The sequence below is a fragment of the Astyanax mexicanus genome, chromosome 5, assembly GCF_023375975.1.
Source record: "Astyanax mexicanus isolate ESR-SI-001 chromosome 5, AstMex3_surface, whole genome shotgun sequence".
Taxonomy (NCBI): Eukaryota; Metazoa; Chordata; class Actinopteri; order Characiformes; family Acestrorhamphidae; genus Astyanax; species Astyanax mexicanus.
The window spans coordinates 6,445,685-6,461,562 of record NC_064412.1 but is presented as its reverse complement, the minus strand read 5'-3'; the positions used below and the strand labels follow the sequence as shown (position 1 = coordinate 6,461,562).

The 15,878-nt window shown below is 37.7% G+C and overlaps 2 protein-coding genes across 5 annotated transcripts in view; one reads left to right on the top strand and one right to left on the bottom strand.

The window, feature by feature from the left end:
- Window positions 1-15,878, bottom strand: part of pltp (phospholipid transfer protein) — a 188,243-nt gene that overhangs the window by 83,938 nt on the left and 88,427 nt on the right. The gene's annotated exons all lie outside the window — the stretch shown is intronic.
- The window catches only part of slc12a5a (solute carrier family 12 member 5a), a 297,781-nt gene that overhangs the window by 247,160 nt on the left and 34,743 nt on the right, over window positions 1-15,878 (top strand). For all 3 annotated transcript variants that reach the window (XM_022675607.2, XM_022675608.2, XM_022675609.2), the window contains 2 exons: window positions 12,277-12,331; window positions 14,613-14,743. In XM_022675607.2, coding sequence (XP_022531328.1) covers window positions 12,277-12,331; window positions 14,613-14,743 — 186 coding nt within the window. The remainder of the gene's footprint in view (window positions 1-12,276; window positions 12,332-14,612; window positions 14,744-15,878) is intronic.

Genomic DNA, 15,878 nt, shown 5'->3' with positions numbered 1-15,878 from the left:
GAACTTGGCCTGTCCACGGCAATCACTGAATTGATTAGAGCAGCAAATCGTCACAATTGTGCCTTACTTCACCACGCCAAACCACAGGCACAGCGGCCAGAAGCTCAAGTTCACCGGACAGAGGAGGGGTTAACCAGGGCAAAGTGAAGTTAAAACAAAAAAAAATCGGCTAAAGTAACGTGCAGTAACGGGGTGTCGGAAATGGTAACGGCGTTATAGTTACAGTCAGAGTAATTAGTTAGATTACTCGTTACTGAAAAAAGTAACAGCGTTACTACCAACACTGGTCCAGAATGGCTTAAACCCCAACATAATTTTATCGCTGCATAAACCATCATAAACCAGCAAAAGCTGTTTTCAAGCCCTGTTTTTTAACAGGTCTAAAATATATAAAATGTATTGTGTTACAAAGTAAAGGTGAATTCTCACAGCAGGTACCAAGAAAATTAACGTAAACAGATAATTACAGTGTATTATTTGTCATTTAATCACAACTTCCTCAGAACATCCTGAGATAATATCTATGGCAGCAATTATATATTTGTTTAGTTGAATTATTTTTCTGAACATACAGTAAAAAAAAAATGATTTTAAAATAATTTGAATATTCACCTCATTATCAAACATCTTCAGCTCCAGGTTCTAGTAGAGAACATGGGCTTAGTCTCACTGACAGACAAATTTCACTAAATATAGGCCTCAAATATAGCAGTAAATTACTATTAGGTCGATTTTCTCACCAGTTTAAAACAAGAACAGGAGCAATTTGAGCGTTCTTTTCTGCAGATGACATCCCACCATTGTTTCAGCCTATCAAACCCCGGTTCCAGTTCCTCGAGAACTGGTCTGAAAGCTTCTGTCACACAAGAATAGTTGAGATCAGAGCAATTTAAGGAGCATTTCCTCGTATTCAAGCCTTTTTATTCAAATGAGACACATTAGGCACAAGAACTGCGTGTTCTGAGGCTGGAAATAGAATTTCACCCTAGGAAATGCATCCTGATTTTTATCTTCCCTCAGCTGTTTCATGTTGTTCCAGCTAGAAGCATTTTAGGACATGTGCTAGTCACGAATCTGCATTATGCTACCTGATCGCGTAATTACAACCAGCTCGTTAGATGCTGCCTGTGTGAGATCCTGTTTAAACTGGTTTGAAGTACTGGGTCTCTCACAAGCCTTTCCTTTTGACTAGTGCTAACGCCTTCCCTGCCTGTTTATATATTTAGTGTCTAGACGTCTGGGACTATTTACTTTAATTACATGATCGATTATACAGTATTTCCTCTGTAATAAAGTGCAATACACTCTTAAGAATAAAGGAATGGGCGTATTTGAGCGACACCATATAAGAACAATTGTTGGTATCAATAAAACAATTTGGTATCACTTTATTCGAATGATTCATTATACACTGCCTGGCCAAAAAAAAGGTGGCCACAAAAAAAAAACACTCTAATATTTGGTTGGATCATCTTAATCTTCTGTAAGGTCACAATATTTATTATTTCAGTCCAGTGTTGCATTAATTTTTCACCAAGGTCTTGCAGCAGCATTGATGATGGTAGAGTCTGACTACTGCACAAAGCCTCTTTTCTCCATCCAGCACATCCCAAAGATTCTCAATGAGGTTAAGATCTGGACTCTGTGGTGAACTCTCTCAATCCATGTGTGAAAATGATGATCTCATGCTCCCTGAACCCTGAACTCTTTCACAATTCCAGCACCATCAATCCTGACATTATCATCTTGGGGGAAGAAAGGGGAAGAAAAAATCCATTGATGGAATAACCTGGTCTATATTCAGTATATTCAGATAGTCAGCTGACCTCATTCTATCAGCACATACTATAGGCTTGGCTTGGCTGAGGCTTTTATACTTAATGGCATTTTTTTTTACTTTACATTACTGTTACTTTTATACTTTAAGTAGGTTGAAAACAGTATCCTGGGATATTTCTGATTGGTGGACTATTCTCCAGCTATCCAGCTATCCAGTTATCCAAATATAATAGAACAACACACACTAGTCTTGTGCAGCTTCACCAAAGTTTCATAGTGCAGTAGCAGTGTTTCAGAAATGTCATGTGTATCTTATTGCGAGTCAGCCTGGCATACATCTACGCTCTAGTGCTTGATAGCATAGAATTTGTATGACCATTTATACAGCTCTGAAAAAAATGAAGAGACCACTTCTGTTTTTGAATCAGTTTCTCTGATTTTGCTATTTATAGGTTTATGTTTGAGTAAAATGAACATTGTTGTTTTATTCTATAAACTACAGACAACATTTCTCCCAAATTATAAATAAAATAATTGTCATTTAGAGCATTTATTTTTTGCAGAAAATGAGAAATGGCTGAAATAAAAAAGGATACAGAGCTTTCAGACCTCAAATAATGCAAAGAAAACAAGTTCATATTCATAAAGTTTTAAGAGATCAGAAATCAATATTTGGTGGAATAACCCTGTTTTTTAATCACAGTTTTCATGCATCTTGGCATCATGTTCTCCTCCACCAGTCTTACACACTGCTTTTGGATAACTTTATGCTGCTTTACTCCTGGTGCAAAAATTCAAGCAGTTCAGTTTGGTTTGATGGCTTGTGATCATCCATCTTTCTCTTGATTATATTCCAGAGGTTTTCAATTTGGTAAAATGAAAGAAATGCATCATTTTTAAGTGGTCTCTTTTTTTTCCAGAGCTGTATGTGTGTGCATGTATGTATGTGAACCCTATGTTCTCTTATGTTCGCCTGTAGTATAGCTATTTTTAACGGTAGCTTTATAAATTCTTTTTAAAGCAACCTGAGTCATGCTCAGATCTCTCTCTCTCTCTCTCTGTAGCCCACATAACATTAACCGCTCTGTCACTCACACACATAGCTTCATATATATTCTGGCCGAATAAAGAATGTTCCACCACAGCCGAAGTCCTACACAGTCACTTTTAATCTGCTTATAGAAACGTAACACTAAGACCACCAAGAGTAAAAGTATCTAGAAGCCCCACTTTCTCTCCTTTAGGATGTTCCTCTGCCATAAACACCCTAAGCCTGAGGTCTGAACTTCATCATGCATTCAAGCTTATGCAACTAACCAGAGCGTTCACACGGCAACATCCATATGCACGTCCACTGGCATGTGATTGGGGAAGTGTCCAAATGCTCTGGAGCTAGCTCACCCTCTAAAAGCCCATCTCCTCTGGGCTTCCTTATGCCTGAAGAGCAGCTAAACATAGAGCAAGCTCTTGGGTCACTGCGCAGATGTTCATGTATGACTAATGTTAAAAGCGGGGTGTGCTAGGAGGCTTGTGGACGCTGGAAGAAGTGGTCAGCTTAACACTGGATTTTCATCTCGTCCAGTGTCAGTGCCAGGCCTCGTGGATGCTCTCTGGGCAGAGATTTTCAGAGGGTTTCTATTCAAAAGCATAGTAGGGCTAGGTATTAAAATTTTGTAGCAAAAAGTTTTCATGCATCTTGGCATCATGTTCTCCTCCACCAGTCTTACACACTGCTTTTGGATAACTTTATGCTGCTTTACTCCTGGTGCAAAAATTCAAGCAATTCAAGCAGTTCAGCTTGGTTTGATGGCTTGTGATCATCCACCTTCCTCTTGATTATATTACGTAGGTTTTCAATTTGGTAAAATCTCTCGCTTACTCTCGCGCTCTTTCCTTCTCTCTCACTCTCTCTACCCTGAGATATTATAATACAGTAGAAAAAAATTCTGCCAGACCTAAACCACACTACACCATTATAACTACACCCTACAATAATACAGGGAAATAGCAGCATTTAAAAAATGAATCATGATTCAATATAATCATATATCAGGAGAAAGGTTAATCAAGAGGAAGATGGATGATCACAAACCATCAAACCAAGCTGAACTGCTTGGATTTTTGCACCAGGAGTGAAGGCATAAAGTTATCCAAAGCAGCGTGCAAAACTGGTGGAGGAAAACAAGATCAAATAACAGTTTTATTGCACCAAATATTGATTTCTGAACTCTTAAAACTTTATGAATATTAACTTTTTTTTTTTTTTTTGCTTGTTTGAGGTCTGAAAGCTCTGCATCTTTTTTGTTATTTCAGCCATTTCTCATTTTCTGCAAATAAATGCTCTAAATGCTAATATTTTTATTTGCAATTTGGGAGAAATGTTGTCTGTAGTTTATAGAATAAAACAACAAGGTTCATTTTACTCAAACATAAACCTATAAATAGCACAATAAGAGAAACTGATTCAGAAACTGAAGTGCTCTCTTAATTGTTTCCAGAGCTGTATTTTAACAGCGTGGGTGTAAGACGTGAAAATAGACTGTTGGCAGAGTGTAAGATAGCAACGAGCATCGCTACCTTCCTTATCCAAGGTGTACAATAGGGCCCTTGATTTAATACAGGTCAGACCTGAAACATTTTTATATATTATGTCTATATTTAATGAGTTAGCAAGGCAATACATGCAGTTTTGCATACACTGACTGTATGGACAGAGGAGAGAATGGAACGTTTTGAAACTAAAATGAGAACATTTCATTTTCATCAGTCGGCCCTTTAATAAGCAGTAATGGTGTTTTTTCTACAGCATCATTTAAAGCTGATGCCCCTCTGCAAATAGAAACATTAAAACAAAACAGGTCCACAATCTGGTTTCTTTCAATCTGGGTATGTGGGTATAGTGGAATAGAATGTGATCAAAAATATATATTTATTTGCAAATGGTCTATTCTAGGTTTTCCAGGTTAGTCATGAAGGCTAGAATAGACCCCATCTCATTTTATTTGTGACTGTGGTTTCATGGATGACTATTCTCAGCTATGCGCTGTTTATTTTGAAGCTTCTAAATTAAAGCGGACAATTTGTGTCAGGATGTTCCCGTTTTTGCCCTGTGGCGAAGCGGAAGAACCGTCCACATTAATAGCTCAGTTGATTCTGCGTTTAGAACATGGCAACACGGGTAAAAAGCATTGCAACGTACCAATCAGTGTAGGAATCTACCGAGAATTGTGATTATCTGATCAAGCAAAAGCAGATCTATTTTAATAATTCTACACATATAATCCAAATTGTCAGGATATTAGCGAAACAAAGCCTCGAGAAATAAATAAAAATCAATTAAAGCGAAGGCCTGTGTTGGGTGTATTTGGCAATGACCCGGGTTAATGGATTTTTCGCTCTCGGTTCTGATTACCCAGAGAGGTTGCTGGGTTGTGTGTGTTTTTTTTTGGGCTGTAAGAGGCTGTTTAAGAGTCTCACTGCGTTCTTGAGGCTCTTTTCTCCAGATGCCCACTGCCTGCCAACTGCTGAGATCAAGGCCTGAGCAAAATGGCCTGATCCCTGGAGGAGCCCAGCGTGGCGAAGATTCAATAATGTCTGTTTTAGGTCTATAGAAGCTGCTTATGTCTCTCTCTCTCTCTCTCTCTCTCTCTCTCTCTCTCTCTCTCTCTCACTCTAACTAACTGTCAAGTCTTTATTGTAATTCAGTTGAATAGAGCTGCTTTGTTAAAGACCCCAGGTGATGTGGGACTGAGGAGTGTGTGTATATGTGTGTGTGTGTGTGTGTGTGTGTGTGTGTGTGTGTGTGTGTGTGTGTGTGTGTTCGAATTGGTCATTCTAAGGCAGTAAGTCTGGAGTAGCCCTGTCCTTCACATTTTGTTGATGTCCCTGTTCTAACTATTACACTCCAACTGTCTGAAAGTTTTAGGGCCTATTTTAGCCGTGCAGCTTGATTAAGGGCTATCAGTGTGTCTTTGCTATCATAACAACAGGAAAAGTACACCTTGAGCAGCTCAAAATGTGCAAAAAAAAAGCATGTATTAATTATTAAAACATTTTCATGGGTGTGTTTTGGGCATAATGAGCAATAAACTGAACAGCATTTTACTTGCCATTTCCTTTAAAGGTCTCATTCCATCGTTTTCTTATTCATTTTATTCTATTTGTGGTCTCTAGTATAAATGAATGCAATGTGAGCTGATTTTTGTGAAAAAATCTGCTCCGGTGATCCAGTTTAATGCTGCTTTAGTCCAATTGATTAGTGTGCACAGAGAAACGATAGGATTTCAACTGTTGCTCATGAATATTCATACATACAAACATAACAGCACTGTGAGGCAGCGAGGTGGACAACAGTTAGAAATGTTTTAAATAAAGACATTTTTACACTAAAAACAACATCTTTACAATGTCATACGTTACTTTACACAAAACACAAAATCCACAGTAAACCTATAGTTACACACAGAGGTGGGTAGTGCAGGTCCAGAAATTATGGGTGGATTTTTACTTTTAACTAGTGTAAACAGAACTGTTCTAAACATACACCTACCTATCTCAATTGTACTTCACTGGTGATGTTCCACAGAGACAAATTCTAACCATTTGAACTTTAGCTCTGAATTACTGGGTGAAGTATATAAACACTGATGTGTTTTTCACACAAATAACACAGGAACGAACTGCATTGCTGTTCCTAGCGCTGTTAGCTCCTATCTGACAAGACGTGCCCGGTTGGGTTCAGCTTTGCCTGTGGGCGGTCCCGAGCCGAGGTGGGCGGGGCCATTAATACTAATTCACGGGTTGATGTAGACATGGTGCTTTTCTGCGACTGCAACTCCGAAAGCAACAGATATATTTAGTTTAATTCTGCTTTGCTGCCGTAATCAAGACGGCATTGTCTGTCCCTCTCTGCTGATTTGCCAGGTATTGTTTTCTCATCTGGGTAATTTACTACTGCAGTTTTATCTCTGGCTTGCAATCACACTTAACCATTTCCTGTTTTATTACTACTACATTTCTTTGAAGACAAAGATTGCTCACCGTTTTTCACATTTCCTTACATTTCTATGAAATCTATGAAGTATATGTTACTGAAAGCAGTATTTGAAGCTACACCATGGATTAAAAAAATCCATCTTCTCTGGCTTTATGATCCTGTTTTCTCAAATTATATTGTATAGTAGTATGTAAATTGTATATTGTATATTAAATATATTTCAATAACACATTAATTATCAGTACTTATGACAGAATGTCTCAACTAATTGTTAATAGACTCTAGTTAAGATTATTTGTATTAATCATTACAAACTAATGTCTTAATTCGTTATTATTTACAACATTCATACGCATTGCATTTTAGTAATGTTTAATAATAATAAAAGTTCATTATTCACTTAATAAATTAGTTGATACATTGCTTAATCAATTAGCAATATTTATTATTGTAACTTTTTTGTAAAGAGTTATCAAAATAGATGCACCATGCGTGCTGTGCCCGCTCATTAAACACCCATACACACACACAAGGGCGCACTGCAGAGCTCAAACCTGACTTTTAACTTGACAATAAACAGAATAAAGCATAAAAAAATTAACATTACTGTTCCCTTAAATGAGCTGCTGGTGTATCTTTACAGCCTGAACGAGCAGGTCAGTATCCTCTGCTGAGACGCACAAAAGCGCTGAGCTGTTAAGATACAAACGTGCCAAAGTCAGAGCTCCCCTGGTTCTTAAAGGGAATGAAAGTCCAAGTCCAATCTCAGGTTTTGGCACTCAAATCCCAAGTCAACTCATAAGTCTTAAAAACCTCAAGTCGACTTCGACTATCTTATTGCACACAATCAGGGTAAAAAATCAGAGACTAAACTTTGTTCTTCATACAAGTTCACAAGATCTCAATTTTTTTTGTCTTCCAAATGAGAATTTTTTGTTCCTTTTTTAATATATTTATGTTTAAATATCTGTTCAATTTTGACCTGAAGGTTTTACAGAAAAAGTGCTGATATACATGGTTTTAAATGCTGTACCTGCTTTTAGGAGCCTTAAACCAGAAAGGCTGCACAATCCACCAAAGTGCACCTGGCTCTTAAAGGGAATTTGAGGCACACTGATGACACACTGATTGATTTCTTTCTTGTTAAGTAAAAAAAAAAAACACACCCGTGATTATTTTGAGCGTTTTGAGCTGTGCAAGACGTCAATTTCCATCCATTTCCGTCAATTTCCTCTAAATCCAGCTGCATGATTTGCAATTGACCGGTGCACTAAAATCAAAATGCTAAAATAGAGCCCATTTGTACACTGGATTTTGTTTAGTTTATTTCCAGTTATTGACTTGACCTGCAGGTCCTAAACGACGAAAATAAAGGTACTGTATGTGCAACCGCTTCTCTTTCCAATTACAGCACACAAATGACTCCACGCTCTCTGTACCCTTTGGCTCGGCAGCGCTGCTGCTAGATTGAATTCTGTTTCTGATGTGTCGTATGATTGTGTAAACATGCATCCACCGCAGGCCGAATCTGCCTGATGCTCTGTTGCTAAGTAACAGCCGTGCAGCACACACCTTGAATTAGTGGAGCGAGTGGCGCGGCGCGAGTGTGTGCTGAGAGTTTGATTCGGGGAGTTTATGAGCACGAGGCCTCTGCTCGCACAGCGAGGACAGAAGCGGCCGCTATTGGTCGGTCTGTCTTATGAAGGATCATGGCCGACTCTTAATTTACGACATCAGCCGTGTCCTCTGTGTCTCATTATCGCCTGTTTATGAGCCTCTGAAAACGCTTTGCCGTGGCTAATATTCCAAAATTACTGGCTCCCAATCAGACACAGATGGCGTGATTGTTGTATTTTGGAAACCAGCTGCTAAAACCAGATTCCCCAGCCAATCGCGAGGCTATATTCGCCATGTTATTAGCATATGGGATGATGCGATGATGATAATAAGTGTGGAAGGGGTGTGTATTATAGTTTGTGTGTGTGTCTGCAAGTGTGTGTGTGTTAGGTATAATGGAGTGAGAGTGGACGAGCACTCGCTTGGGACCTAGCCCGGGCTTCATCAGATAAAGCACTTAAACAATGAGTGTCTTATCAGAGCTTAGAGAGAGTGAGACCCAGTGCCCATTAAGCCTGATAACCGTCTAATACACCAAGCACTAGCTGTTGCACACACACACACACACACACACACACACACACAGCAACTCACAGGGCCCTATTTTAGTGATCTATAGATCAGCCGCCAACCGTGCACCGTGCGACTTGTTCTAGGGTGTGTCAGTGTGTCTTTGCTATCGTAACGACAGGAAAAGTACACCTTAACAACTCGAGAAAAAAAAGGCATTTAGTAATTCTCTTAATTAATCATGGGTGTGTTTTGCCTGTAACGTGAAACAAACCAGTCAGAGTGTCACTTGTCTTTTACTTTAAGAGCTAGGTGTGCTCTGACTTTGGTGGATTGGTATTTTAATGGCGCAGCACTTCTGGTTTTAGGCCCCTAAAAGCAGGCACAGCATTTAAAATCATGTACAGCTCTGGAAAAAAATAAGAGACCACTTAAAAATGATGAGTTTCTTTGATTTTACCAAATTGAAAACCTCTGGAATATAATCAAGAGGAAGATGGATGATCACAAGCCATCAAACCAAACTGAACTGCTTGAATTTTTGCACCAGGAGTAAAGCAGCATAAAGTTATCCAAAAGCAGTGTGTAAGACTGGTGGAGGAGAACATGATGCCAAGATGCATGAAAACTGTGATTAAAAAAACTTGCATTATTTGAGGACTGCATCCAGCTCTGCATCCAATAGAGATCCAGTTAAATGTCATTTGAATGTCAGGTGAGCATCTATGGCCCTATAATGGACCATCCAAGTAAAGCTTAGTTCCCATCTCTGGTATTTGGGTTCTTGTGATCTGACTGTCACTTCTCGTGTCTGACATAGACACTTAAATAACCCTGTTAAATACTATTCTCTGTCTCCTCTCTCTCTCTTGCTCTGTCTCTCACTCACTCACCAGACGACAGCTCCCTCCCTCTGTACCTACAGTGTGAAGGTGGAGAGAAGGAGTGTGTGAAAAGAACTGAGCTGAGACTTAATTCTTCAGTGTCCCTGTTCTCACTTCACGCTCCACATCCCAATCAGACTCCTGCACATTTCTACTCACCATCTCACATCCAAGTGCAGTCAGAATCTCACGACAGAGCTCAGTACACGCAATATATATATATATATATATATATATATATATATATATATATATATATATATATATATATATATATATATATATATATATATATATATATATCGCAATATCTGGAGCAAAATTCATGTGGATCAATAATGCACATCAAGCCCAAAGGCATAATAATGAAAAGCCCCTTCTTAATGTTTATCACTTTTATTAGGTTTAGTATTAAGAGTTTATTAAGAGTTAACTTAACTTTTAGTTTTAGTTTGGTCCACAGTACACCATGATTGATTAAAAAAATTGAATTGAAAAAAATTGTATATTTATTATAAATAATATAAATATTGTATGATATGTTTGGTCTGTTCCTCTGCCTCAATTTATTTTGGTAACACTTTGCAATAAGGCTCACTATCAACAAAGCGTACCACATTGTCACGTTCTCGTCCTGTTCTGTGTCTCTCCTGTCTGTTTCTGTTCACTGGTGTACATGTGTAGCTCCACCCCCTCGCTACCTTCTCTCGGGTGTTTCCTGTTTCCTGTTCCCTCCATGTGTATTCAAGCCCCTTTGTTTCCAGTGTCCTGTGTCGTTTATTGTACGTTTTTACGTCAATCAGGTTACATGTTTCTTTGTTTTCTCAGTCTTTTCAGTCTATAGTGTTCTCAGTGTTTCTTGTTGTTTTAGTTTTAGTTTTATTAATAATAATAATTTTTTTATTTATATACACCTTTTATACATAAAAATGCATCTCAAAGTGCTTTACAGGGAGGAAGGGAGGAAGAAATAGCACACAAGCCAGACATTAAAAAAAATCAATTAAAATGAACACTAATAAAATATAATACTCCAAAACAAATGAATTCAAATTTTGATAGAATAATAATACAATCAAAACCAGACTAATAAGAATAAGAACTACTAAAATTGTTAAATGGTTAAGTAATATCTCAACTAATGATCTAGTTTGACACTAGTTATTACATTATCACAGATTACTAAATTTTATCATCAGGAATTATTTTTATCTATTGTCTTATCTAGTGACAAATAATAATTAGTTGAGACTTTCTGTAGTAGGTACTGTTAATTAATGTACTCTCATTGTAAAGCGTTACCTTTATTTTGCTCTTTTTTTTTCCATCTGCAGTTTAAAAATTAGGAATTGTTCCAATTCCCAGACCCTGCAGTGGGGTGTGGAGTTGACTGGGCAGTTAGACAGTCACTCCACCCTAAATCACATACATTTATGTGTCCAAATAAGAAGAGAAGGTACATTTACTCAAACCTCTGTTTATTGTAGTGTAATTCCACAGCTCTGGAGTGGCACAAGAGTCTAACTGCTAAATGCTTGCAAGTACTCAGTGCTCCACTGTAGAAAGGATCCAATCTGGGGACGTCAACTGGTTGAATTAAAAAGTTAACTAATGGATAATGAAAACTTAAGTTAGCATAACTTAGAACATCAACTTACTTCAACTAAAGGGGAAGTTGATTTAACTTTTTATTTTTTGCTATACCAATTCATTTGCCCCAAAAATATACTTAGTATCTTTTGATGCAAGTAAATAAATATGTTGATTTCTTCTTATTTTTCTTTTGAATTCCGTTTTACTTAAATATTTATTTTATAAATGTTTACACTGTAAGCCTGGAAAAGATAAATTTAGCGGAAGTTTACCAAAGGTAGCTCCGGGGGGGAATGACTACACACTGATGGTGAGTGTCAGAAACTGGAGGACACACCCAGTATGCAAATAGTTTGTCCCAACAGATTAAACTCAGTTATTATAATAAGTTGACTCAACTCAAATGTCTCTGTTTGAGAGTATATATTGCCACAAATGTTCACCAAATTTATATGTTGTTTGGAAATATCCAATTTTACATAAAACAGACATAATTTGTTTGAGTTCAAACTAATTGTGGGTTTATGCTGTAAACAGTTTTAGCTGCAGCTCTTTTAATGTCACTTTTTTATGTTGTAAGACTATGGCATGGGTTCTGAGACCGAGATTAAGCTTAGTCCTGAAATACACAGCATTCTGAGTAGGCTTAATCCCAACGTTTGACTAAACTAAGTTGAGTTAACTCAAAAATCATTTATTTATCAGTTTAATGTGACCTGGAATTATGTAGCAACAGCTAGTTGTACAGTACAGTCTCCAGTGGTAAATAGCAAGGTGGAACTGCAACAGTAGTGTTTCTAATAAAGTGGACGCAAAGCATATTCTAAACTACTGTAAATGTCTATTTTCATAATGTCTAATCAAGTGTATTTCTTTCCTTTTTTCTTTTCCTTCCAGACCATGTTGACTGCAATCTCAATGAGTGCCATCGCCACCAACGGAGTAGTGCCAGGTAAGACACGCCCTCTTCTCCCCTATACCTTTACTGTAGCCTAGGCAACCGCAAGTGTTGCTGATGTCTAGACAGCAATGCCCTGAAGCCTATATTTATGCATTCATGATCCTATCATTGTACCATAGTCTAATCACAGCCTTCAGCCTTACCTCCTGATTGGAGGAGAGCAACAAGTGTGAGGGCAAATTAGTGGCTTTGAACCCTCTGGCCTCGTCAATCACCAAAAGGCCTCTATTACAGCGCCTGTACACCTGCACCATGCTGTGAGTGGATCTCGTTGGGTCTAAAGAACAGAAATTATGGTTGTAATTGTGGGCGGTGCTGTAGTTTCACTGGGTTAATTGTAGTAAACCTATAACTAAAGGTGCTTCAAATGGTTCTTGTAGCAGTGTCATAGAAAAAAAACAACTTTTTTTTTAATTTTGTATGTAATCCATATATGTGGTGTGACATATTTTTTGAATAAAGAATGGCAAAAAAGTTACTTTCTCCGTTTGACCAAATAAGTGACAGCGCTGAGAAATGTACACTGAACAATGATTTATTTGTTTGAAGGCATGTTTCAGAGTTTCCAGTTGGCTAGCTATCTACAGATGATATTTGTAATACTGGAGGTAGCTAACAAAATGTGTGACAACAGCACAGATGGAAATATTTGAGTTTGGGTGCACTACTGAGGTAAATGTATGTTTAAAATGGCATTACTGAGGTAAATTAGGTAAATTTATAATTTGAATTGCATTATTTATTACTAAAATTGCTCTACTGAGGTGCATTTTCAATTAAAATCGCAGTACTGTGGTAAATATGTTATTAGAATGGCACTACTGGGGTAAATGCAAGATGAGAATGGTATTACTAAGGTAAATATATAATTAGAATGGCACAAATGGGGTAAGTTTATTATGAGAATGGCGTTACTTAGGTAAACATATGACTAAATTTGCACCACTGGGGTAAATCTATGATTAAAATGGCTTTATGGAGGTACATTTAGGAATAAAATGTCATTACTGAGGTACCTTTTTGACTAAATTACAATGCTGATATTAATGATTGGAAGTGCACTACTGATGTAAATGTGTAATTGGAAGGGCACTACTGAGGTAAATGTATGATTAGAATGTCTCTACTAAGTAGTTATCTATCTAAATGTGTGTCTGGAACAGTATTGCTGAAATACATTTGTTAAGTAAATCGTCACTGTCCAATGAAAAACACTTATGTCCAAAACAGCAACTTAACAGGAGAAAAAGGTCATTTAGAAGAGTTTCCATTGGTCTGTTCATCAAGAATTTTTGGCACAGTGTAAGGGACAGTTTGTCTGTTCAAGTTATGTAGTAAACTAAAAATCGACAAAAATGGAGATAAGTGATTTTCATTGGACAGTGACGAAATGTATTGTGTTTTTTGGTAGCTTGCCGGCATACTGAAAATGTTAAGTGTTTAGTTTGATTCAGATTCAATGTAAACCTGCAAAAAAATGTTTGCTATTCAGTAGGGGTGTTACGATTCTCTAAATCCTCGATTCGATTTTATTTCCGATTTTAGGGTCACGATTTGATTCGATTTTCTTTTTTCTTTTTTTACAGCACAGAGGCTTATTTCTAAAGATCGGCTTGATATAAGTGATGCAAAGTGATACAAGTGATCTGTTATACACCACATTAGTCACTAATGGTCAAATTTAAATAATTTAATTAGGATATATATGTAATGCCATCTAGTGGCTTTTTTGGTAGCAGCAGTGTGCACTATTAAAACAGCAAATGTGCAACATAACAAAATAAATAATAAAAAAAATACAGGAACAGTGATGTACAAAATAATAGAACAATTAGAGCCTTAACAAACTGAACTCTATCCTACTATAACAGTTAAACATGAAAAATAAGACTTTAAGACTTTTTCAGTCTTTTTCACTTTAATAAAGATATATTATTAACTTTATCTGAGAGAAAGATGCTCCTTAAGGTACCAAAACTATTAACATATTTGAGGCTAGACAAAACAACTGTTATTTTTATATTTTCAAGTTTTTCTTTAAGAAGATGAGAATGTCCACATTCTCTGGAGAAAGAGCTACGTCGATCCCCTTTTTGACTTCAAGGCTCGAGACCATGACATAATTTCGATCGATTTCAATAAAATATAAAAATCGTGACACCCCCTACTATTCAGCCAAATGTTTAATTTTTAAGTAGTTAAAGCATGATTGTATAAACTTCCAGGAGGGAATGTTCTCTTCATATGTGTGCATTTTTTTGTGTTTTAACAGCTGGAGGCTCCTACTACATGATCTCTCGCTCGCTTGGTCCTGAGTTCGGAGGTGCTGTGGGGATTTGCTTTTACCTGGGGACCACCTACGCTGGAGCCATGTACATCCTGGGCTGTATCGAAATCTTACTGGTACGAGGACGTGACCACTGGTCCTTTTTGTTCAATTTGATGTTTGATGCTTTTGTTATCTCTGTATTGTCTTCAGGAAGTCCTTCAGGAAGATGCTATCGTGCTCTTTTGTTCTTTCTGTTTCACTCTGTTTTCCACTTTTCGAGTTATTGCTCGACTCTCTGAGCCTTGTGCGTCTTTATCTCTTTTCCACACCTCACTTTATCTCCTCTTCTGTGTGACTACTACTCAGAGACTGTAAAAAAGATGGACGCCGTGTCTCTGTTCCCATTCATTAAATGAAAATGAAGCCAAAGTCTTCAGCCATGTTGGCGATCCTGAAATCCGAGTCTGTAGAGCGCAGTAGAGACCAGAGGAGGGAGAAAGACTGTGGAGAGACAGCCTGCTCATTTGAATAACCCCGCCCCTGAGGGCTGCCACCACAGAGCTATACACAGTCTATGGTCCCACCAATACAGTCATTGGTCCCATTGTAACCCAGCCCTTTTACACACCAATAACCACACCTTTTTAAATAGAGCTCATTAACGTTTTAAAAAACGAATTCTGTGGGGATATAAAAATTTAACAATATAAGCAGAGGTTACACTAGCTGTTGCATTTAAATAAGGGAGGGAGAATTACAGTATATTAGAGAAAAACATGATTAAACATTGTCTGTTTTGCCATTGAAACCTATGGGGATGGGTGGGGTTACACAACTTTCTGCAACCGAACAGCAGGGGGCGCCCGACCTGTGGTGGCTTCAATTTTGAGAGACGATGCTCTGTCCAGCTATACACAGTCTATGCTACTACTGAATTCAGAATTCACCATTTCTGTAATTCTTTTCTTTCTATATCTCTCTGGTTCTTTTCATGAATGAGCTACGAGTGATTATATGTATGTTACGTTACTAGATGAATGGGATCTGGAGGCTCTTTCAGCTTTACTATGGTTATACGCGATCACACATAGCCTGGACACACATGTTCCTCAGCCAGCACCCCTCAGAACAGGCTGATCTGAATCCAGCTTCTGCTGGATCTTTAATTCTGTCCTCTGGGGGAACGCTGGCTTAGCCGTCACTGTCAAATGGAAATCTCCTCCAGTACTGGGAAACGAGGAGCGATTCAAATAGCAGTTTTATCCTGCT